Raw genomic sequence first — 25,282 nt, 5'->3', positions numbered from 1 at the left:
AAAGAGCTACATAGCTCAGTGGGCCTTACCTGGTAAAATAAAAAAAGTTTCAGTAGTTTATAGTTTTTATTTTTTACTCGTGTGTTGAGTTATTTTTTATACGTATTAAGGCAAGCACAAGGGCAAGTGGAGTGGTTAGTAACCACACCGTCATTGCTGCTAACATATACATTTTGGTCCGAGTTAACCTTGTGTATAGATAAAGACAAAAGACAACCCCTCCCGTATAGCCTTACAAGACTGTTGGGGCAAGTGCTGTAAGCAAGCACCTGTGAAGGCCAACACGGCACACGATCGGTGGCCAGCACCACGCCCGACCGCCTTTGTATCCCGAGTGGCGATGTTTACACACCACACCAGGTACTCGCTTGAGGCCGAGTCGACCTAGGGGAGGCCCACGACCGGCGCAGATAATCGTCACCGGTGTTGGCCGTGAGAGCGGGGACTCAAACTCGGGTCGCCGGGTTCGTAGCGCAGCGCGCCAAACCACTACACTACACGCACGCACAGAAACATATATCAAGCACACCAGGTCCCGTGGCAAGCCTGGTGTGTGGGGAGATAGACACGAGGCTGCCGTGGGGTCAACTCAGCAGGGGGCGGCTCATCAAACGGCACCGAATGAACACTTCTCGTGCGCTCAGCTACAGAGGGCTCCCGACTGAGAGCGTGGCCGAGAAACAAACCCAGACAATTATGAGCACAGCGTTGGTGTGTAATTGTGCAGCCAGCTCCACGTTTGGTGGAACGTGTAGGAGAGCTGGGGGGGGGCGAGCGCTTGGAGAGGTGGTGTGCAGTGGGGGGTGGTGGTAGTGGGCGTTTTGGCCAAGGGACAGAATGCTCAAGGGGGTTCCCTACCCCCCCACTCCACTGCACCCTGGGACGTGATCCAGTTTCCGTCTCTCAAAAATCCTTTTCAAGTCAGAGTTTCTGCATCTTGTCAAACTTCACTGAAGTTGCGGGCGTGTTTCTGTGTGTGTGTGGGTCCCTCCGCATGCAGCAGCAATGGATTTAATGCAAAAAAAAAATGTCCTTTGATTCTGTTCTTTCCACGGCCAACCTTGGCAGCGCGATTAAAAACAACGTAACTGCAGGTGAACTACACAGCTTACTCTGCCAGCAACTGCACCACGCCGACTTACAACAAATCGGTTCCAATGAGACATCTCTACCTTCACCACCAGCCAGCCATATTGTGTCTATTGATGGCTGACAGTTGGAATACTTAAATGCTCAGATGTTCAGCACTTTACTACAGTACAAAGTTCAGCAAGACACTCACTGCATGTTTGCTCTCTCCAAATTAGGCTGAACTCAAAACACGAGCTATGCATTGCATTTTTCGAGAATTATGATATGTTTTTATTTTGAAAGTTATTCCTTACTGGGGTATAACAACAACAAAAAACCATGCCACCACTTCATGGTTTTTGGTTATCTTATACCCGTTCAACCGAAACGTGAATTATTATCCAGCGCACAGGGCATCGGAAATCCATAAAATGGGCCTATCTATCGTGTTGGTGACGCAGTTTAAACTATCGTTGTTTTTTCGTGTGAGCAGAAGCTAACTGAATGTATGTACTGGACGCTTAACTTCTTTTGCACCGTACGTAGCCATCCGTGCTAATCGGAGGTGCGGGGGACGGACAACAAACTAAATACAAAAAGCAGTTAATGTAATGAGAAGTCATTATTCTGTAGACGGGAACTGAGAGCAATGGGGAAGGGGGAAAGGTGGAGTCAAGAGGGTGGACAGATTTACGAGCTATGCCAATCCCATACTCAAAACATCGAGCCTTTCCCATTTCCCGCCAATAGCCACAACAAACACTCAGTGGACGGACAGCACAGGGTAAGGGGCAATCCATTTGGTACGTACCCATGGAGGGGGGAAGGGGGGTTAACCCAAATGCGTACGCTTGCGTATTGGGGGTCAACTGACAATGTACGTACGCATAAGAAACGGGGTGAAGCCTCGATAATAATGATTTGTCTACATTGGCCTTCAAATCAGTTAGATAGTCTGTTTGCTTAAACACGTTAATATTATTAATCCTTGATCGTTTCTGCGTGGATTAAATATCGACCGTTCTATAGGACGAGCATTTTTTTGCCCGTCCAAGGACGGGTGAATATTGCAGTAAATCTGAAATATTCAATAGAAAAATTGTCCAGCTCCTGATTATTAATGAGGGGGGTTGCCCATGTGGAGTGACGTCACGTGAGGGGGTGGGCCTTATGTGAAGTGACGCCACGCGCGGGACGGACAGACATTTCTAGGCAGAGGTCGCAACCGGGTACCCGATACCCGATACCCGTACCCGTACCCGAAACCCGGCTACCCGTACCCGGCCGGGTACGGGTACCGGTACCCGTTTGCAACCCTGGTGCGGCCGGGTACGGGTACGGGTAGACCGTGAGTCTTGTCTCTTCTCACAATTCAAGTTCCTAGAATCAACCCACCCGCGCATGCAACATGGCTTCATCCCAGAGATCGCAATCACGTACCCGATACCCGTACCCTACCCGTACCCGGCCGGGTACGGGTAGGGTACGGGTACGGCCGGGTACGGGTACCCGTTTGCGACCCTGGTGCGGCTGCGTACGGGTACGGGTAAAGAATCAAAACCCGTTTGCGACCTCTGTTTCTGGGTGATTATAGTAGGTAATTCGGGGGGTGTTGTAAAAAGTACGCGTGCGTACAGGGAGGGGGGATAGGGGTCAAGTTTTGACAGATTTTTGCGTACGTACTAAATGGATGGCCCCTAATCGCCTCCGCAATCCCTCAAACACCCGTCAATAATAGCACCGTCGGAATTTATTTTACATTGGGAATGTACATGTTGTTTTTGCTGTGCTTGGTTAACAAACAAAAAACACGCACAATACGTCAAAGAAAATAAATGACAATGGACACTACACGTTTCAGAGTTAGACATTTGTAAACACTTAACGTCAGTGGGTGACCTTTTAAATATATGTTCTAGGTAATATATGATAACAAGAGTATATCATTTCCCATGCCGTGGATCCTATACTGATCTACCTTTAAAACATTTACCCGAAAATAAATTAATTGCTGTAATTATTATCAGAATGCAATGCACTGTGACTCACTCCTTGTCTCTTTATTTATGTCTCCCTCTGTGTATCCTTGCCCCAATCTCTCATCGTCTCTGTGTCTATCTCCGTGTCTGTCCTGTATCAGCATTGTCTCCGTTGGTGTTCATCGCCTTGTGTTAACCTCCACACGTGTCTCCTCCTCCTCCTCCATCGTCTTCGTGTCAGAGTCTCTCTCCTCGGTGCATCTCTCATCTCGAACACCCTCGTTCCTCTTCGTCAGCACAGAGACGACTCTATCTAACAACCCACTTGCTGTACCCTCTGCCCGACCCCCCACCTCCCCCCGCTCTTAAACACTTTAATTCCACACCTCATTGCGTCGACATATACTTAAAAAAATTGTACATAGGCCTAGACAGCTTTAAAAAAGAAAAATCGAAATAATAATGCAACATGAAACCTGTATACACTCTGTTCAAAGCACCTAGCCTATAATCAAGACATCAAGTTTGGAATCATCATTAGTTTAAAAAAAAAAAATGAGCGCGGCGGGCATAATTTGGCATTTTATTTCTGTCGGCCAGAAAAATTGCCGCTCCGACGCCCAGCAAGACTTGGCATACGATTAATGATTAAGTTAGCTATGATGAAAGGAGTCAATTTGAGAAAGACGTATATGCCGCAAAGCTGGAAGGTGGCTTATCAAAAGAAGAAAAGAGCATTAAAGGCTTTTCCTTGGTGACGCAACGACGAATGGGGAGCGGCCTGAGTTTGACTTTCAGCCATAGATAACTTCAGTGGTAAGTGGTATCAGAACCAATCCTGGGCCTCCTCAAGGTCTTCTGCAATGAGTTCCTGGTGCAGTCTGTAAATTAGTTCCTGGTGTGGTGTGTAAATGAGTTCCTGGTGCGGTGTGTAAATGAGTTCCTGGTGTGGTGTGTAAATGAATTTCTGGTGCGATGTGTAAATGAGTACCTGGTGTGGTGTGTAAATGAGTTCCTGGTGTGGTGTGTAAATGAATTTCTGGTGCGATGTGTAAATGAGTACCTGGTGTGGTGTGTAAATGAGTACCTGGTGCGGTGTGTAAATGAGTTCCTGGTGCGGTGTGTAAATGAGTTCCTGGTGCAGCGTGTAAATGAATTTCTGGTGCGATGTGTAAATGAGTACCTGGTGTGGTGTGTAAATGCGTACCTGGTGCGGTGTGTAAATGAGTTCCTGGTGTGGTGTGTAAATGAGTTCCTGGTGTCATGTACAAATGAGTACCTGGTGCAATGTATGAGTACCTGGTGCGGTGTGTAAATGAGTACCTGGTGCGGTGTGTAAATGAGCTTACTCGGGAGACAAACGTGGTTGGGCACGATTCTGACCACGCCACCTCTTGTGGAATGACATTCCAGCCTCAACAGGTACATCTGCACACCATTCGCCTCAACAGCCTACGTCGTCTTTGTTACCGTGCGACGATTAGCATTCCGCAGCACAATCCCAACACCCGAGCTTGCCATCTAACCACCAACATTATTATCTAACGAATTGCATCTGTTGTGGGCCACCCCTAGGTTTGCTCAGGTGAAACATGGACGCATTTGTTCGACACGACCACTTGGTAGGCAGTGATGGCTGGGGTATGCATGGCACGGTGGAGTAAACGGGTTGATGAGCTATCTGTACATCGTAGGAGAGTTCCGGTTTCCTTTCACGGTCAATTAATGAATTGGCCAAACATCTGAAGCAAGACCCTACTGCAAATAATTCATTAGGTTCGGAGAGCCTCTTTGTTGGTTCACAAGTGGCTGTACAATTACAGTATTAATATTTTTCTAAACCAAATACATGCATATGCGGTACGTTGTATCGGTAACTATAAACAAACACAAGTGACCTTGATGCATACAGACTGGCTTTTGGCTTCTAACATGCAACATATAAAACGCAGCAAGCCACACAGAGCGTGTGTGCATTTCAGAAGCGTTTGCGAAAGCAGCTTTGCGGTTTCAGTGCTGTAATTGAGGGTGCACTTAAAAGTTGGAAATGTTTCTGTAAAAGCTTAGAAGGCATAAACAGAGCTCCTTCGTGACAAGCTTTGTGCTACAAAAACGGCAAGGATACCAAATGCACTTATTTACTTATTTCCCATATCGTCGTGATTACAATGGCAGATGCTGGTTTAAGGCAAAGGTACTCATGGATGGAGTGTGCAACGGGCAGGATCAATGTCTGATCCACGAAGCAATGAGATTTTGGGGGCCGCATGGATTTTTCCTTAATCTGCAGTTATGAGATAGATTTTGTTTTTGTTACAGAAAAAAAACCAGGGATAGACACACACATATACGTAGCGCAACCGCGCAGCCGTGATTGTTGGAAAAATGCACAAGTTTCAGTGAACGGAAACACCGCCTCTTCACCTGCTTGACACGCAGAGTGCCACTTGTAGAATGCGTGCGCACACAATTTCACTGCAGCGATGCACGCAAGCCCGTTAAAAATACGCTCACGCACGCACGTGCAATTGATGTGCTCGTGTGAACGTATACGATAAGAGGTGCATGCACATGCTAAACTTAAATTAAAAACTTTTTTTTATTTGACCAGGTAAGACCCACTTAGCTATATGGCTCTTTTTCAGAAACGACCTGGATACAAATCACAGCTCAATAAAGTGGCTTATCACACGGAAATTTATAGCAGCTAAATACTCTAAACACATGGAGAGAAAAACCGAAGGACCCAGATCAAAATCCACGCGACCACGGGGAGGACATGCAAACTCCAAAAATGTAGGTGTCAGGGTCGAACCCACGACCTCCTGTACATCAGGCGAGGTAGTTAACATCTCGCCACCGTGGCGTGCACAATATGGTACACGCAATGCAATCACACACATACACGCAGACGGCATACGCACGCCGCACCCAAGCAATGATGAGACTGTAAGGATTAGGGAATAATAAGTGTGCGGCCAATTCTTTGTTTGCTGAGATAATAACAAATAATATTATACTGGTAGGAACATCCTGGTTACACCAGCCCACAGGGGATTATTGTGTCGGTCCATCGTGCAGGGAGGGGCTGGGTGGGGAGGGAGGGGCTGGGTGGGGAGGGGAGGGGCTGGGTGGGGAGGGTGGGGCTGGGTGGGAAGGGGAGGGTGGGGAGGGGCTGGGTGGGGAGGGGCTGGTCACCCCGTGGTGCCCTTATAAAACTCAACTTAACCTACTCACGCCGGCTTGTGCCCGCCCTCACAGTCGGGCAAATTAGCGGAATACACCACGCCGACGTTGACCCTGGCCATTGACCGAGCAACCCAACGTTCCTACCAGCTCCCTCCGCAGGAATGTGTTCTACTGCTGGATGAAGGTTTCTCAATGCCGTGTTCGTCATGGTGGCTATTTTCAGCATTGTTCATCACGCACTGGTCGTGAAGTCCAGCGAAGTGAGGGGGGAGCCCAGGACCAATTAAGATATCATTCGCTACTGATGTTAGCCGTGGCCATGAATACAACTCAAATTGCAGGGTTCTTTGTTGATCCATTCCACTAATCCAGAGAGTAATTTACTATTTACTCTGAAAATGCTAAAGTAAAACATTAACGCCTTTATTTTAAATAAATACATGGTTACCTGCCCTCGCCATTGTCATTTCACGTTAGCACTTGAAGTGCAATTGTATTTCATCACATTTCAGCAATAAAATATTCTACAAAAGTACACATTTTCAGCTTGTAATATGAATAAAAATTAATAAACGGCGACTGTTAAGATACATTTTTGTCGCACAAGGACTGTCAGTGACCTGTTCATAACAACCTACACTCGCACACTCTCTCGTCCCCTCGTTAACGTTAATGAGCCGTTCCGGCTTACAGCTACTTCAAACTGCACTTGCAGTGCACCAAAAGGTGTTGGACAATGACCATGGGATATACCATTTTTCAAATGCCAGGGGTGTTTGTTCCCACGTTTCCCTTCCAGACCTGTATATAAATCACAACACACCCATGCATAATGGTAGACGCTATTCTAAAAGGAGTGGGTTTCAACTACGGTTCTCACAGACCACTCGTGTCTTGGCTGTCCATATTCTTGGGTTTTTTCGGTAAAGTCACGTAGGTAAAAAATTTAAATTAATTAAAGTAAAATAAAAATAAAATAAAAATCACGACGTTTCGGAGGCAACACAAGCTTCCGTCGTCAGGTGGAACCGTCACAGCACGCTTGCTGTATCAGCAAGCGTGCTGTGACGGTGACTTTACCGAAAAAACCTAAGAATATGAATCCTTGCAGTCACGAAAGCTTCAAATCTAGAATTGGCTGTCCATGCTGAATGCTCCCCATTAACAGTATATACACGCCAGTTTTCCATTAAAGTGCATGATAATTAGGAATAATTTTAAAAGACAAGGGTTTCTCTCTGTGTAAACGAAAATAATGTTACGTTCATTCTCCTATAGGCCTTCGAGAAACCAATTATAAGACAAAACTTAGCATCAGACAATATAGCAGCATTCCCTGAGCAGGCCTGACTGTGGATACCTTAAAGTCTAAACTTGTCCAGAATTTGAATTGCTACAGAAGCCCCCCCCCCCCCCCCCCATAGCTCTGATAGACTGAATATTATTTTTCAATTCTTTTGATTTTCACTTGGCCGTTGTCCCCAATGTTATTGCAATTGTGCTACTGGCATCATGTCTGCCTTGGGCCGAAAAATCCATTTGAAACTCTTGCAGAGCAGTGGGTACGTTACGCGTAAGAGGACGGTCTGTGGAATGGGATGTCACAGACCAACTTGCGAGATCCCTGAAAGTGACCAGATCTATCCTCACGCGAGGGTGTGCACTTTATTACAAGTGCTGCTAGAGAGATACGTTCACCATATGGCAGTCCAACTAAATGTCTTAATTCCCTAGCGCTGAAATTTTGCCAAATAAGTGAAAAAGTCAAATGTAATGGGATTATTTTTTTTGTGCAGTAATTGGTAACCGGGCTGATACCATGAGCTCACTGCACGTAAGAATTCGCTTGACTCGGGAGTGGCTGTCGTACCGGTGCACAGTGCTCTGACCTCTGAACCACCTGGTCCACTCTGTTGTTTTATTCTTTACGTGGGGTGACACACTCTTGTGCGTTTAACAATTAATCACCCACAAGCCTCTACGCGGTACGCGAATGTTGTCTAATGATACGTGTGGAAAGAACACGAACTCCGGCCCTAGTTAACCACACACGCGCACACACGCACGCGCTCTACAGCATTTGCTGTCAATTAAAATACGCTCGTCGGAGATGTCTGGTTGTCTCAAGAGGCCCATTCTTAACTCGGTTTACTCAGCCAGCACCGCTGAGATCCGGGGTTCAAGCTCCGGGGCGGCTCTCTTGGGTAAGCATTAAGAGAAAAGATTCTCACATGAAGAGCTTCGCGGTTCAGCTCCAGTGACCAATGATTGCACGGAAAACCCAATCGTAAATTGCCCTTTGCACTCAATGCTCATGGGCGCAACAAAAATATGAATGCTGTCCACCCCGCTAGACAGCTCGTATACTTTGCAGGTGAAAGAAGCTCCTTAACATACTGTATATACATGTAAATATTGTGAGTCAGTACAGAGCTTTTTCCTTAACATGATTAGTCTATCATTCCCAAGAAGTTCAAATAGCAGAACAAGGATGTCCCTTGACGTAATAATCACAGCACTTTCATTCAGACGCTGTCTTCTCGACAGACCTGCTCTCCACCTGAGGACGGCTGCTTGCGTTGTGGCCGAAACGTCGTGAGAATGTATTTTTATTATTTTATTATTTCCATTCTACGTGACTTTACCGAAAGAACCAAGAAGATGAATCACAGCGCTTCACAAGATTCACATTTCGAGTCAGACGTGGTCGGAGGGCGCGACAGACAGGGACAGATGGACACACGGGGTATGTGGCGGTGGGCAGGGGTTGTGAGTGTGCCGGAGTAAAGATGCTCATTAAGGCCCTCGTCAGCCGTGAGCAGCACTGAGGAGCACTGAGCGGCAGCAGCAGCATGAGCCTTATCCGAGCTCCCATTACGCCAATCGTGAGGTTGCACACAGCACTCGCGCCCCGGGTGTTCCTCCCAAGCAGCAGCAGAATTACTCATTTATGAGGACACCTATCGACCACTCCGATTTCAACCGCCACACCTTTCGCTACATTGCACATTCTACTGCTGCGGTGTCATGTGACGCGCTAGGAGTTTAACGTTGTGCCGACTACATTAACTGAACAATGTACACGCGCTAATATTTATTTTGCATATTTTGTTGAAAGGATTTTATTTTTTTAATCCTGGACACCCTTGTTGGGTCCAAAGTCTTGTTTTTAAAGAGGGGTTCTTGGATTGGGGTGTTTGGTCAACACCACATGGGCATTGTTGTGTGCGTGAGAAAGTCCCCGCATGAGAGGGGATACCGCTGCTAAAGGTTAGGATTGTGGTCTGGGGTATGAATCCGAACGGATTTATTTATTTTAATTGATTTTCTCTGCGATTATTTTTTCTTGTTACGAGTATATATTTTTGTTCTCGTTATTTACGTATTCATTTTTTTCATTTTCTAAGTAGTGGAGTTTTGTTTATGTACTATCTGTGTATGGAACAGGACAATTGAATTGCAGCATTGTGGGATGCAATTGCATGAATAACGCTATATAAAATGAAATAATTATTATTATAAGGTCTGTACGGATGTATTCATGAACTCATGTGTTGTTGCACTGCCCTTTCCTAGCCCAGCAGGTTTGGGAGTTTCACATATCGACATGATACACCAACCCCGACTACTGCTGTGCGTGCTGAATTACAAGTGTGCGTCACCGCACCCGGTAAATGAGGAAACACAACCGCCAATACTTTGCATTGAACAATTAAGCATTGTAAAACACTGCACTGTATTGTCATCGAGATCGTCAAAATATCTCCGTTCAAACAAGCGAATGGCTGCTGTGTTCTTGACCACCTCCGTAGCATGACGACGACCGAATCTTTACAAAGTGTGGCTCATTTTATTGCTCCACCCACTCGCCCCCCCCCCCCCAGATCGCTGATTAGCCGAGATGACCCCTAACCAAGATTTGAACTCGCAGGTGAAATGCTCTAACCGCCAGTGCCACCTGGCCGGATTTGGTCTGTGTACCCAGTGATCTTATTCCCAAGGTTTCTCCAATCAAAGAAAACACCCTTTTTTATTCACAACAGCCTTGTGGTTTCTGCAAGTGTGCTAAGGTTAAATTTTTAATTAAAAACTAATTTGCTTCATCGGCAGGAGTCCAGCGAAAGGCAGACCTTTGCACGTACCTTTGGAATAAGAGAGTCATTTTTATAAGCAGCGTGCTAAACATATTTTAAGCACAACAGGTATGAACGCATCTCCCCACAATAACGTTATGACATTTAGCACGCACACACAATCTATTGTACCGAAACTGCCTAATTATGCACGTTATAAACGACCGTAAGTGCGCAGACAAAGTCAGCGAACGCACAGAGATGTGCACCGCGTACGCGATCCATTTTGGGTCGCCGTGTTCCCGTCGGATGTGAAAGCGGCCGCTGGGAGACACTCACTGGGGCCGCTGCTAATAAGTGCCTCGCCGCTTTTGCCATTTCACGGAATATCACTCGGCATCCTTTGCAGCCTGAACAAAGCAAAAGGACTCCGGGACTTGTTAATAATAGCCACGAGACTGGCGTGGGTAGAGTTAGGCAGACCACAGGCTCTTGAGCTTGTCCCAACAAAACAGAAAGAATAGGCAACAACAAAAAAACCCTTTTTTTTGCCCGTGGCGCTGAAAGAAAGCTGGCGTTTATCGCATTACGTTCTGACTACCCCCCTGCCGCGTTATCATATAATTTACTCTCGTTTACATCATCGGCAGACACTGACCGGCGCCATCTCAATGACATCACGCAACCCTCAGGAAAAAAATACTTTTCAAAGTGGAGGCCACAGCATGCCTGCAATTCAGATTGCGCGCGGCTTTCAAAGGATTCTCCCGGGAACACACTGCCCCTATACAACCCACAAATTGCGAGTTTGAATTTACACCTATGTTGTACACGAAGAATCTATATTCGATGCATATTATATATGTATACAACTCTTTCTATATTTATTTATTTTTTATTACAGAGTATAGTCGCACACAAAGACAAAGATCCCCCGTATAGCCTTTAACAGACTGTTAGGGCAAGGTGCTGTTTACGAGCACCTATGAAGGCTGGAACGGTAAACGAGGGGGCAGGTGGCCAGCACCACTATCGACCGCCTCGATGCTTGCACACGGCACCAGGCACTCATGTGAGGCTGAGTCGACCTAGGGGAGGCTTAGGACCGCTTCAAATAATCGTCGCTGTTGTTGGCCTTGAGCAGGAATCGAACTCGGGTCGCTGAGTTCGTAGCGCAGTACACGAACCGCTACACTCCCGCTCCCCTAAGTCGCAAATCCCACTGTGACCCATCCCACCTGACCAGCTAGCTGCTCACACCAAGTGTAGAATTTGTGCACGGGGTATCTGTTATCGAGAGATGTTCACATATCTGACCTGGTCACACATCCACCTGCAACTCAGTCTCCAGCGAGTTGGGGGTACATTGGTGTTGCACTGTATCTCACTTTCAATGTCTGTTGTCAAGTGCTGAACACAAACATCCACGTATGACCTCTTCACAACCTTTATAGAGGGAACTGGCCGAGAAAGATATATTTCAGAACTCCTCCGAGCGTCTCCATAAATCTCACCTGTTTTACTGATTCAATGGAAAAAAATGTTCCGTGCTCATGAAGCGATGATGGTCTCGCTCAAGGCCGACTTAATTTGTTCACAAATATTATAGTCGTAGAATCATCAGTGACTGTACCCGGCTCATAAACTCGTTACACATTAGGCTGATGGGATGACCTTTATCTGTAACCAAGTAAGAGCCTCGTTTAAAAACCTATTACACAGAGCAATAATCTCCATAATCTTGGCCTAGAACATCACGTCTTAGAAGTGCTAAATTAGTACTCAAAGATGGAGACTGTGGTCCCTTGAGCCAGGAGCCACAACGCCAATCCAATTCAAGACACTCATCAAGTCGCCTGCCGCACTGCATACAATTTCTAAACAACGTGGATTTCGCCGCACGCGATTTGGGAAAAAGAAGGCGTTGTTTGTACCTGTCCTTGCCATCTCGCTCCCAACCTCAGGTACCGCCATCTCCAACCGCGCAGAAACCTGCTGCCATGTCTGCCTGCACAGCCTCCAATTTCCACCCTTGTAAAATGCCATGACAGACGCAGCCGTTCGATTCCTCTCTCACGCCACTGCTCGCGGACGGACCTCCACTCGAGGCCGCTTCGAAAATGCTTCTGCCTCCTCTTCCCCGTCTGTGCAGATTTCTTGGAAGCACTGGACGCACCCGCACTCCAGCCCACCACATGTCGCTGGACTGTGATGTACCCATTTACACGGTGGTGGTGGTGCTGCTGGATGGGCAGAAACGGGGGGGATTGAGCTTGCACCACCGTTGTCTAAAACCGCTGTGCCGGAATAATTGAAGCGGCAACTTGTGGATTGCTAGGCCAGTGTGCTAACCATTTCACACCACGGCAGCATCCATGACGCACACACACACGTCTAATAATGACACCCTGTGGTGTGGTGCAAACGGAGACTGAGCTGTACAAGTTTGTGTGCTACACTCACATCTTATAAACAACAACAACAAAAACCTCCCTTCTATAGTTTACTGGGCATCTGTGAAAAAGAGCTTTATAGTTCATCGGATTCATCCAGTATATAAATATAAAGATCTTGATTCCGAGCGATGTCCTAGCCTGCAAGAGCCACACTCTGCGCACACAATGCACCTATTTGCAGACAGCAGAGAGATTCTGAGACGATGGTTTCCACCTTACCGCTGGCTCCCGTGTGAAGAGGGGGATCAGGGGTGAGGTGCAGAGTAAGGGCGGCTTAACAACTGTTGTACATTGTGACACGTTGATGAATGATCCCATGTTGGTTCAGCTGACTTTTATGGGTTTGGGAAGTCCAAAGGTTAAGAAATATGGTACCCCCATTCAGCATGAATGCTTGTTTGAAAGAGAGGAACACGTGACGCAGTTTTCCTTCTCCCACTACACATTCTTGCAATATACATACGTGTGGGTGTTTACACAAGGCAGGATTTTATGGAATGTCAGAGCTCAATGGCGGGGATATTAATCGTAGTCCGCGTAAATGCGTGCGCATGTTTGTTAAATAAGTAGCGTGTAATTTAGAGCACCGCGTATGTAAATACTGCAGCCTTGTAGGGGAGCGGTGGCGCAGTGGTTAGCGCACTGCGATATGAACCCGGCGAACTTGAGTTATATTTCTGGGCCATGTCGAACACCAACGGTGAGCGACATCTAAATGGCTATCTCCTCAAAAAGGCGAAGTATGGTCAAACAACCCCCATGGCGGAAGCAGTATGTTGTGACGCCTTCGCCAGCAATGCGGTGAATTGACAAGCGACTGTAACTCAATATTTACAGTATTATTATTATTACCGTAAAGTGTGCATCGTAAACAAATACGGAAAAATTAAGACCCGTACAGTTCTCACAAGTCATTTCACCACTGTACACGGCGTACAGATCCTCACACGCAACAGTGAAAATCAATCTTAGCCAAAACAAGACACGCTCACACCTATAATGCATCATGCGCACTAAAATAGACTTCTCTTGTTAATGCAGACATGATGTACAGTATGGATTCCATAATTGCTTTGTTTTAAACCCCCACTCAACCCAGTGTTGTGTCAGATCATTATCTCCCCTAATCAAATCCATATCTGAGTGTTCCTCCTTTAACAGGACATCTCTCTCTCTCGTGCAATGATTGGCATCTGCACAGACTAAACATGCACTAAGTTGCCCTTTCATCATCATCATCAGGCGTGTTCTCTTCACTGCTGGATGGAGCCTGCCCCCCCCCCCAATCCCCACCTTGCCTTCACCATCTCTCGTTGTCTTGCGATGCTCAATCCACCTCACCTCGCATACGCGAGCGCATTTCACCACTCCATCTCCACGGTGGACGTATACTTTTCTCTCGGTACTATCCTCTTTTTTGGGGAGGGGGGGTGTCAATCCAGTACCGGTGTCGTCCATGGGGCCTTCATCCCTTCAAGCAATGTGTCCTGCCCAAGCCTACTCGAGTTTCCTTAGCAGTCGGTACAAGGTCAATAGTTTGCATTCGTTACCTGATCCGTGTTGTCCCTGGTTTTTCATCTCTCAATGTAATCCCCCCCCACCCCCCACAAAAAGATCATCTATCCATTGTTATCGCACACTTTTCAGCCTTGTTCCATTTTCTTTGTCAGTGCTCATTTTTCTGAAGAGTGACTGCCCTCTTATCTGTGTCCCTATGTTTTTACTTACCTAACCCTCACAAGATTCCTTTGACAGATGTTACCACAATGCTGTTTGTTACAATTAATTTGTCACGAGGGATTGGCGTGTGGCAGCAGAGCAGAGTAACCGGAGAAAAAACACACAATGGGATAACACTCAAAAGTCGGCACACATGGGTTCATGAACCCACTTGCTGTACTGCCATATTCTGGCCACCTAAATTCCCATCACGTTGGGAAGTTTCATGAATCTATGCGAACCACAAATCCTTATCTCCAAAGCGCCGCTTTACTGGTATGAACTTCATTGCCCAACATGTGTTTGCAATGTATTTGCTATGCGCGTGTGTGTCTTTGTATGTGTGTGTGGGTGATTGGGTGAGTGGGGAGTGGTAGTGCAACGGTCTGCGCGCTGCGCTACGAACCCAGCAACCTGAGTTCGATTCCCACTCATGGCCAACACCAGTGGCGATTATCTGAACCCGGTCCTGGGCCTCCCCTAGGTCGACTCAGCCTCAAATGAGTACCTGGTTCCGGTGTGTAAACGTCACCACTTGGGAGACAAATGCGGTCGGGCGTGGTGACCCACCTCGTGTGCCGTGCCGGACTTCATAGGTGCTCGCTAACATCCCTTGCCCTAAGAGTCTGTTAAAGGGCTACACGGGGTATCTTTGTGTTGTGGGTGAGCATTTTCTGCCCTGTGCAAGATACCTATTGTCATTGGGAAGCTATCGTCTGAGGCAATCTGACGTCTTGGAGGAAAAAAAACACAGCCTGAAAACCACGGGAGCCAGAAAAAACCTTACGGGCAACGATTGCATCAAGCATGAATGGGGCATGCACGCCACAGCGGCTCTCGTCTGACGCCCTTCTCGCCTAATCTGATGTTGCTCTGTCTGCCTCCCACAGCACAGCGGCCCGGTAGTGCATCAAGGGATCATTATAGGGCACGAGGTGACGACCATCAGAAGTGGCCACACAAGGAGATGGGGAACGGCGGTGGTGAGGGACCCCCCGCTGGTAATTAGTGAGCATTGGTGTCCCCTGTCCTGGTTTCCCCAGGATTGACCACTCTTTGCAGTAGCCACCCTGGGAAATTTTGCAGCACATTAAAATCCCCGGTGTTTGTCGGTCGTGTAATAATAACCCCACTCAAGACAATGCATGGGGCCTCAGAGCTCTCTACCCCCTCTTAGGGCATCGGGAGACATTCTTCAGAGCTGGCAACCCTGGGCGACTTGACGGTTGGACAACCGAAATGACACGACAGTCGGTTAAAAACCCCCAAAAAAAACCTGCGACATCAAATGGCCAACACGGTCACAAGATAGAATTCACTATCGTGGAAATGTTGACGGTCATAATACGGCAACGTAGTTATTATGACCGTCGTAATCACCGTCATGTATTTTGCATGCTGCGTACTGTATGCCCTTGTTGTATTCGCTTAGCGGAGGCACCGAATGGGCTGGCGGAGCGCTCGGAAAAGTATTACAACTCAGCCCGAGATTGCGAGCGACTTCCTGAAATTTTGCCGTTTCCTAACATTAAGGTTTCTTTGAAAGTATTAAAAATAAAGGGCTCCAAGTTTGTATATGTGTGTGTGTAAAGACAAAGATCCCCCGTATAACCTGAACAGGCTGTTGGGGCAAGTGTTGTTAGCGAGCACCTATGAAGGCCGGCCACAGCACACGAGGGGGTGGGTGGCCAATACCACGCCCGGCCGTATCCCTAGTGGCGATGTTTACTACACAACGAACCAGATATTCATTGGCGGCCGAGTCGACCTAGGGGAGGCCCATGATCGGTTCAGGTACCGTAATTGCCACCAGTATTGGCCGTGAGCAGGAATCGAACCAAGGTCGTCAGGATCGATGCGCAGCGCGCTAACCGCGACACCACCGCTCCCCAAATATAGACACAGAACTCCTCTTATCCACAGCTTTCTTACCCCCCCCCCAGCTCCTCTTATAAACGGCAGCTGATTGGGTCCGCGAAAACTCCGAATATCTTTCAGTCCCATTTCTTCCTATCCACGATTTTTCTTATAATGCACAGTGGAGCAGCTTCCTCATACTTTAGTCTTTATTTTTTCTCGGATAGGAGTCGCTGCCACGGAAAAATTAAAATGAATCCTATTATCCGCGGGGGTTATCTTTGGTTGTTTGGCTCATGGATAAAGAGTACAGTCACGGATAACCTCACAGATAATAAGATCCACGACATTGATTCCCCATAACATTGCAGCTAAGAGGAGTCTCCTTTACTGTACATAGCTCGAGAATGATTGTCAACGAAGAATGGTGTACACGAGTTGTCAACAAATTGCATAGATCTCAGAAACTGGGGTAACTTCAGGGCCACGCTGACTACCAACACACCAACTCTAAACAAGCAAAAAAGACTCGTCAGATTTAAACAGGGAGGGGGACTTGCGAAGGAGGTGTGACGTGAATGTTGATGCATTCGAAAGCCCAATGAGCGACCGTCTTCCAACGCGAGCCTTCTGACACAATGTCCAATTCTAGATTTGAAGCTTTCGTGACTGCAAGGATTCATACTCTTAGTTCTTTCGGTAAAGTCACGTAGGTAAAAAATGAAATTAAAATTAATAAAAAATAAAACAATAAAATCACGACGTTTCGGAGGCAACGTAGACTTGTGTTGCCTCCGAAACGTCGTGATTTTATTTTTATTAATTTTTATTTCATTTTTTACCTACGTAACTTTACCAAAAGAACTAAAAGTACAATGTCCAATGTTCGGTACGAAGCAATGTGCAGCCTCGCCAATAGACAAACCCCATTGTGCAATCTGACACTGCTGTCGAATTCACGCCAGTTAGTTATATGTCTTTACCAACTTTGTCACTAGCTTGGGGGGGGGGGTCAGATCATTTCGGTGCCAAGTGCCAAAGTGAAGTGGCACTATTGGGCGTACGGCAGCGGAAGTATTCCTCGTTTTAGTTTGAGCTCTAAAAAAAAAACCCTGACACATCATCAGAAGAGGAATATCTCACAGTGCCACAAGAGGGGAGTACAACCACGAATCCCATTGTCTTGAGTGGAGTGTTATTGCGTAACTGACAAAAGCTGGGACGTGTGGAAGGATTTAACGTTTCCCAGGATAGCCAACTCCAAAAAGAAGCAATCTTAGCAAAAGCAGGACGTGGGGAAAGCTTAATTTTATTGGCTCAATTCTGACGGGTGATGCCACAAGGGACCTTGCTTAAACAAGTCATTTGTCTTACTCATGTTGGTCAATATACAGTTCCGCCTCTCTTTACAGATGAAAACTGGCAAGACCGCTGCCTGTAATCCGCGCACACAGCCACACGTTGATGAAAAGAATGCAATGGCGTTATGCAAGTTGTAAAGGCGCATATGTGCACAAATTTGGAAGGGAAGCTTGAAGGATTATTTGAGTCACACCAAAACGACTTTGAAATGACGAATTAATGCAGCATAATACAAAATCACGGCACATTTTTCCAAGTGGCATAAATCATTGTAAGCACTGCATGCATTGTGTCTGTTTTAAAATATGCATGCATCTTCTTGCGTACATATGTATGGAGAACTTCATTCGCACCGTACGTAGCCAACAACTGTGTTAATCTGAGAATGCAGAATGCACGTATGGTAATGCACTGTGTGCCTGGTTACCCGAGTCAAAATTTCGCCTGTGGTTGAAATCGGCGTTGAGTGAAATCTGAATACACCTTGGTCTCACGCTTGCCGAACCCGCATCGACAATGCACGGCGAGATACCTTCATCCAACAGTGCGTTGACAAAGCAGTGTACATTACCGTTTACTCTATATACATCTCTTTATCATGAACAATTATTATGACACAGGTTAGCAAAATGTAAAAAATAAAGCCACACTCTGCGAGCTCGTGGCTGCATCGGTGTCTATTGTTTCACGTCAGTCAATCAACAGGTAGGCGCTTGTGAATTGCGAACACCCCCCCCCACCCCCCTTGAATTCACCAGAGGATTGAAGCCACTGGATGATGATGTGCAAAGATAAAGCGTCGCGTGGTGTTAATTCATCCTCGGACCAAAAGCGGCGGAGAGCACGTGCGTTTACGACAAAACACTGGTGGCGGAGCGGGGGGGGTAACGCGCGCGTGTTCACACGTCTTCGCAGCACAAAATCTTCTCGGTGCGGCCACGTTAAGCCACGAATAAGGCGACGCAACGGGCGACATGCAGAGTATTTCGGCTGACGTCGAGTGCGCAAAATCCACACATAATGGAGCCTCTTAAAGGCCGATGGGGACCACACAGAGGGTCCCAGCAATTCTCCCGGCAGCCCCTGGCGCGCATTGGGCAATGGACAAGCAAACATCCGCTCCGTTCTCGCAAATAAATGTTGTGGGGTGTTTTTTTTTTCTTCTTCTTCGTAGCATTGAGCAAGTGGCGAACAGTTAGGGTTTCAGAACAACTTGGCCCGCGTGATTTGGCATGTAATGCTGGTTTATACGCCGTGCAATATACGCAGCGTTGTGCTTTATACGGCAGAGTATATATGGCACGCACCAACGAGCACGGGTCTACAACATTTACACCCTGCCCATGTAAAGAAAGGTTATACAATATTCATTGGCATTTGTTCCTCTCTGTGCCACGAAGGGGGGGGGGCATTGGCAAAAACAAAACCTTGTGTGTGTGTTTCCCCTCTTCGAGCAGTACTCGTCACACGAATGTGATAAAAGTTCGCGTGATTTGTGCTTGTGAATTACTGCCAATGTAGCATTGCACTTTATTTGTACAATGTGCAGAAGTGTTTACAGCAAAACGCATTCGCGATGGTGGAGAAACAACGGGGTGTGTATGAGGGGACTTCTCATTCTGTTGATCCCAAAAAACAATAACAACTATTATCTCAGAAATTATACACGGGCCTTATAATCTGTAACAAAAAATGTGGATAATGCGACGAATTAAAGTGACCACTTCCAGTTGACTCATCTTACCCCTTTAAACAAAGTGAGTTGTAAGAATCCATCTGTAGATAACAGACGTTATAACAGACATATATTGGGTCGCGAATAATAAATGTTGCAGATAAGAGGAATTTTACTGTGTTTTAGATGCACTATATAACAACATACACTGTACGCTATAATACAGAGCGTACAATATCAGACAAACTCTGTATACCTAGGGTATGCAGAGCAGAACAAACACACGTCTGTAATTCGCACAGCAGTCATGTACATAAATATAAACCTCAGTCATTAAAAAAAAAACACAATCCAGAATGGGCGACGTAGCAAAGCAGCTGAACAAACTGCACAGCCTTTGAGATGTCTCCTGGCCGCACATACAGTGCTTGTGTTCTCTGCTTGGGCGTTGCATTAATTGGCGAAGAGCTCGGGGTAACACGAGAGGCTCGCACCCATCATGGGCCTCCAGACCCGACTCCATCCAGCGTCTCCGCTCGCTATGCAGATTGATTTTGTCGCGCGTAGCGGAGAGATTTAGAATGTCCAGATGGGGGCCCACGACCCACCGAACATGCAGCCGCAGCCGCACGCTCATCAAACATCACTCTCGTGAAGTGTAAATTGATCCGATGAAACGTTAGGTTCATTTTGTACCGTAGTATCGTGTCGGTTTTTTTTTCGGTTGCACTGCAAAGCTCTCTCGCTCTCAGACGTGTTGCTGTCAGGTTGAACGCGTTCAACGTTTCTGGAGAATCTCCGAGCGCGTGGAGCGAACAACGCGTGGGACATCATGCCGAGCAAAATGTGCCGTGACTGTGTTTTTTTTTTTAGCACGAGTTGAGGTCCCTCTAAAAGTGTCACGGTAAAGTTGAGGACTCCTTTAGTTTGATTGCTTGATCGTTGTGAGGGTTTATCGTGTTTCTTTTTCTTCAACTAGAAAAACAAAGTCCAATTGTGTCCCAAAGCTCACAAAGGCCCATAAAACCTCTGCAGGTGCATTAGCTGCTAAACGTGCATCTGTAGCCACCCATTTTATGGCCGTGAGAATGTCAGAACCTTGACTTCCATACCCAAGGCATGGTAGCTCGTTCTCCTCCCCCTCCAAACATGCAATTTAGAAGCAATGTGACAGGGTAGCTTTTGTACTTGGGGAGAAAAAAAAGCCTGAAATACATAGGTATTAAAAAGGAAGCGAAGGTTTACTAAAATTGTAAAGCTGTATTTTGGAAAATATGCACATTCATTCACCATTCCTTGTTCGGTGTAGTTATGTCGTATATTTGGGGCATGTTAGAACAAAGCTTTCGGCGGCCATTTGTACGCTTATAGAATTCCACAGTACCATGGTGACGTTAAAAAGGAAATAGTGGTTTTATATCTTAAATTAGCATAGATAATGAGCTGCAGATAATCTCTTGTTTAGAGCCCTGATGAGCCAGTGGTGGGAACTCCACATTTCTATGGTCAGAGAAAAAAACAACTGATGTCTTACCTGCAAAGTGACACTCGTTTGATTCACTCTGGAGGGATAAAACAGCTTAGTTTGATCCAAGTCTGGGATTTTAACTCACGGCCTATCACGTGCGAGCCACAAACTTAACAGCTGTACCACTTAGCCCCGATCAATAACCACGATTAATAACAAATAGATTTGGCCAAGTTGCCAGATTGATTATAATTGACTGATCTCGAGTATGATGGTTTACAGTTCAGTAATACAGCACTTGTATTGCATGCAAAGAAACTGTGCTGTATTTTAAACACAGTCGTTCAATTCTGGAAATCTGTCTAAATCACTGGACATTGATCCAGGACAATTTCATTTTGTCAGAAATCTTTCATCGGTCACAGGCAGCCCATTCCAATTCATACTGTACTCTGTGTGCATGTGTGTGTAAATACAGCCACTAAGCTCAATCCCTATCCAAGCGCATCTGTGTCAATCAGAATCTGTAGTCCTTAACGGTCAGCGGTCATCCTAGGGCGACTCGACCTAAATGATTACGTGGGTGCACTGTGTCAACAGGAGTGCCGGCAAGGCACAGGTAGGTAGGTGGCTGGGCATATGCGATTCGGGTCACTTTCTTGCCGTCACGAGCTGTGCACGCTGTAACAGGTGCTCGCTAATAGAAGCTGTTCTCAGAACCTCGCAGTGAGTATCGGTGAGGGAGGGAGTATTATTATATTTCTATATTTGGCTTTGTGTGTTGTCTTCTAATGCTTTATGGTTATTGAACAGTGTATTGTTATCATTATACTGCCCTCTGTGTAATGCTGGTTTGAATGTTCGCATTATGTATATGCTGCTTGCATCTGCAAAGCAGCATTTGCATCGGTCAATTTAAATGCGATTAAAAACCCTTGGTCGTGTGCTCGCACACTGCCGATATACCTTGCAGAGAAATACATTTTGCAAAAAGGTGGCTTTAATATTCGGAGTTGTCTATTATTATTAGAGTCCAAAGAAACGCATCAGCCAGACAGACACAATCTGAACATCACGATCATTATGCCATTCGACCATCGGTAAATGAGCAGATTCTATTTAGACTTAAAACTTTCGTGATTGCAGTAATTCATATTCTTGGTTCTTTCGGTCAAGTCACGTAGATAGAAAACAATAATCAAAATTAAAAGCAAAAAACCCCACGATGATTCGATCGCAACACAAGTGGTCTTCATCAGGTGGAGAGGAGAAAAAAAAAGACCGCTTGTGTTGCGATCAAAACATCGTGGGGTTTTTTGCTTTTAATTTACATTTTTGTTTTCTATCTAGGTGACTTTACCGAAAGAACCAAGAATATGAGCAGATTCTAAAAAGAAGAAAAAAATCATCGCGTACTTTGTCATTTTAGTTATTCCTTACATTAATTGCTCGTGGAATTGAATGTGTCTATGGGGGCTAATCTGGGATTACTTGGGATCCACTCACAAGTAGGGATCAAACGGGTGACGACTCGGGTCTGGATTTTCAGAAATCTGTCGCACAATCTTAATGGTAGTGAACTTAAAAAAAGACAATACAATACCACAGCCCAGCTAAACACTTGCCAGCTTAAAGGCAAAGACATCTGAAGTACCTTTAACCAGATTTTAACCCACATGCACCAAGTTGTTATTGGATTCTGTAATCTATCTGTGTGTATGATTTCTCCAGGTACTTTCCTACAAGCTAAATGCTCGTGAAAATAATTTGCCACCACACATCTAGATACAGGTTCAGTGAGGCTTTTCTGGATGAAGGGTATTTGAATTGTTATTACCAATTACTAAGAACTGCAAACAAAACATGTGAATGTTATACCTCAACGGCAATGCAATTCTAATTATTAATTGTATAAACATATACGGTACGCAGCATGTACAGTAATTCACTTCTAAACAAGCCAATGTTAACATCCAGCCACAGTCCTATGAAAGAAAGAACGGATACGTTAATGATGCTGGGGTTATTGGCTTTTATAAGCCACCATTTATTTACTCAAAGGCAATTCTTAAACACGTACAACCCGCAAACAGCACGTCTGTTGCGTATGCCGTGCCAAACCCCCCCTACACCCAAACAAATTGACAATTTAACTTTCTAAATATTGCTCAACCACCAAGTTAAGATGACATCATCCCAGAAAACCTTACACCCCACCCCCAAAAAAAGAAAAAAATGACAAGATAACAGCAACAGGGCCAAAGTTGCCGGTGTGTTTTTTTTACTTACCCCAAGCTTTCTGCTCCTCATCCTCACATAGCCCTGTTTCACCACGTCGCTGAAATCCACAGGCACCACCACTCCGCCCTCCATCCTCTCTGCTTGCTGTGCGCAACGACTCCCCTCCTCCGTGTCGCTTCACTGCCGCTGCCTGATGATGATGACGACGACGACGATCTTTGCTTTCGCTCCGACTCACGCAGGCACGCACCTCAGCACCACTCCGCACCGCTCCTTACACACGCGTCTCTCGCTCGCTCTCCTCTCTCTCTATGCCCGTAGCTCCCGTGCACATGGCACTGACAGCCGCAAAAGCCCTCCCCTTCGCCGGACTGCACCACTCTGGAAGATGTGCAGGGATGTGGGAGGGGGGTGGACGGAAAGTGACGCAAAATCCTCGCGTATAACGCCGCGATTGAAAGTTGACACGCACAAACAGCTTCGAACCTCAATGCGGTAGAGCAATAATGAAGATAAATCGAGATGCGGTATAGCTGTCGGTAATGTGAGTGATGTCAACCCTTGAAGGAAGTGCACGCGCGAATAACCATTCGGCTTGCGACACTGTTGGTACATTCCACACGGTATCTGGTGTTGCTCATGTTTAAGCCCAAAGCCACTGTGGAGATGTGAAATAGAGAACCATCACCCATAGGGACCTTTCCTCAATCGAGACACACACAAAACAAAGGGATAGTGGAGGGTGTAAGACATTGATGCTCAGAGACAGACAAAAACACACAATGGCTTGTATAAGCAATTGAACCACCCCGTAACAATGCAACTCTCCTGCGCTGTTAGTGCAATGCATCTGTCAGAGACTCGCTATTAACACTCCATCGCTAAGCCAGGTGTGAAAGAAAGCAGGCAATGAAAATACACAAACACACAGCTGTGTTTGGTTCCAGTCCCTCTACCGAGTTGCAATGGGGGGGTGGGGGCATGCAAATTATGAACAGAGTGCTCATGATTGCGGGGCGTTGACTCTCAACCATGCCACGCACTGCCATTATGTGATTTATTTCATGTTTTCCTGTCTGCGCGTGACAACCAGAGCGAGTCGCATGCCTACAAGCTCATTTGAGCATTTTTTTTCTTACAAGAGTAGGGCTCTGTGTCCTCGACACGCTGGTGAAATTAAAGAAATAAAAATCGGAGTCGCCGTTACATTTTTTTTCGTGACCAACGCGCACTATTCAGGGACACTCTGTCGCAGCCTACTCTTTGAAAATAAGGTCACGGGGCATTTCACGCCTGAAATTTAGCTAATGGGACGGGGCCACTCAAAAAGAGCAGAAGCACTTACATGACAATGTCCCTGCAGCGAATTATCATCGGGGTGGAGGAGTGGTTTTGATGTGAGGGTTCAAATCGGGTCACGCACGGACTGACGAATGTCGACGAATGTCTGCCGGGGCGAGAGTCAAAGGGGCTGCTGCATTGGAGCCGCGCGGGCACCGTTAATTGTTACGGCATCATTTACAAGGCAATTAGCGGAAAAGTGTGCATTATACGGCGGCGGCGCGGTTTTTTTTGACAGCACAATTGCAATACGGTACACAAATGGGTGCCTTTGCAACTGGTTAAAAAAAAAAACATGTTTTCAAGGTTGCGCATGTGAAACCTGTGTTGTGAATGGCCCGTTATGAATAATGATGATTATAAAAATAAATATAATTTGTTTTCTGAGGAGAAGCAATTAAAAACTCCGTGGGAAACTGTCTTTAAAACTCACGCGCATTTCTGCTTCCATTTTAACACCCTCAAATATATATTTAAGAAAATACTGGTGATGTTTAATTTATAATCTATGTATTATTACCAAGGGGCACGAGTAAAAATAGCTAAACATTCTCCGAGAGGTTATTGATCCTGTTGCTAATTGTTTTTATACACTTTAAAAAATGTAGTCAAATAATCCAATCATGATCAGTGTACCTTCAGAGGACTATATTTAAGAAAATAAAGACTCCTTGTCAATTGGAATCAAGGTGAAAAAAAATATTTGCATGTAACACAGTTGCTAATTACAATCATAGCCCAATCAATGGAAACGTGTATTTATATGTTTACAGCAATGCCCTTTAGGGTTCCATCTAGTGGAGGCCCTTCCAACAACCAGTGGCATGAGCAAGACATTGTAAGGCTGCACT

The 25,282-nt window shown here is 46.0% G+C and overlaps 1 protein-coding gene across 2 annotated transcripts in view; it reads right to left on the bottom strand.

Annotated features, from left to right (window-relative positions):
* The window catches only part of LOC144941991 (docking protein 6-like), a 51,087-nt gene extending 27,659 nt beyond the window's left edge, over positions 1-23,428 (bottom strand). The window contains exon 1 of one of the 2 annotated variants that reach the window (XM_078868580.1): positions 23,139-23,428. In XM_078868580.1, coding sequence (XP_078724706.1) covers positions 23,139-23,222 — 84 coding nt within the window. In that variant the 5' untranslated portion in view covers positions 23,223-23,428. The remainder of the gene's footprint in view (positions 1-23,138) is intronic. The other variant, XM_078868579.1, reaches the window with a different exon arrangement.
* Between the last annotated feature and the right edge of the window lie 1,854 nt (positions 23,429-25,282).

Source organism: Lampetra fluviatilis, chromosome 26 (genome assembly GCF_964198595.1).
Source record: "Lampetra fluviatilis chromosome 26, kcLamFluv1.1, whole genome shotgun sequence".
Lineage (NCBI taxonomy): Eukaryota > Metazoa > Chordata > Hyperoartia > Petromyzontiformes > Petromyzontidae > Lampetra > Lampetra fluviatilis.
This window is presented reverse-complemented; position numbering and strand designations above follow the sequence as displayed.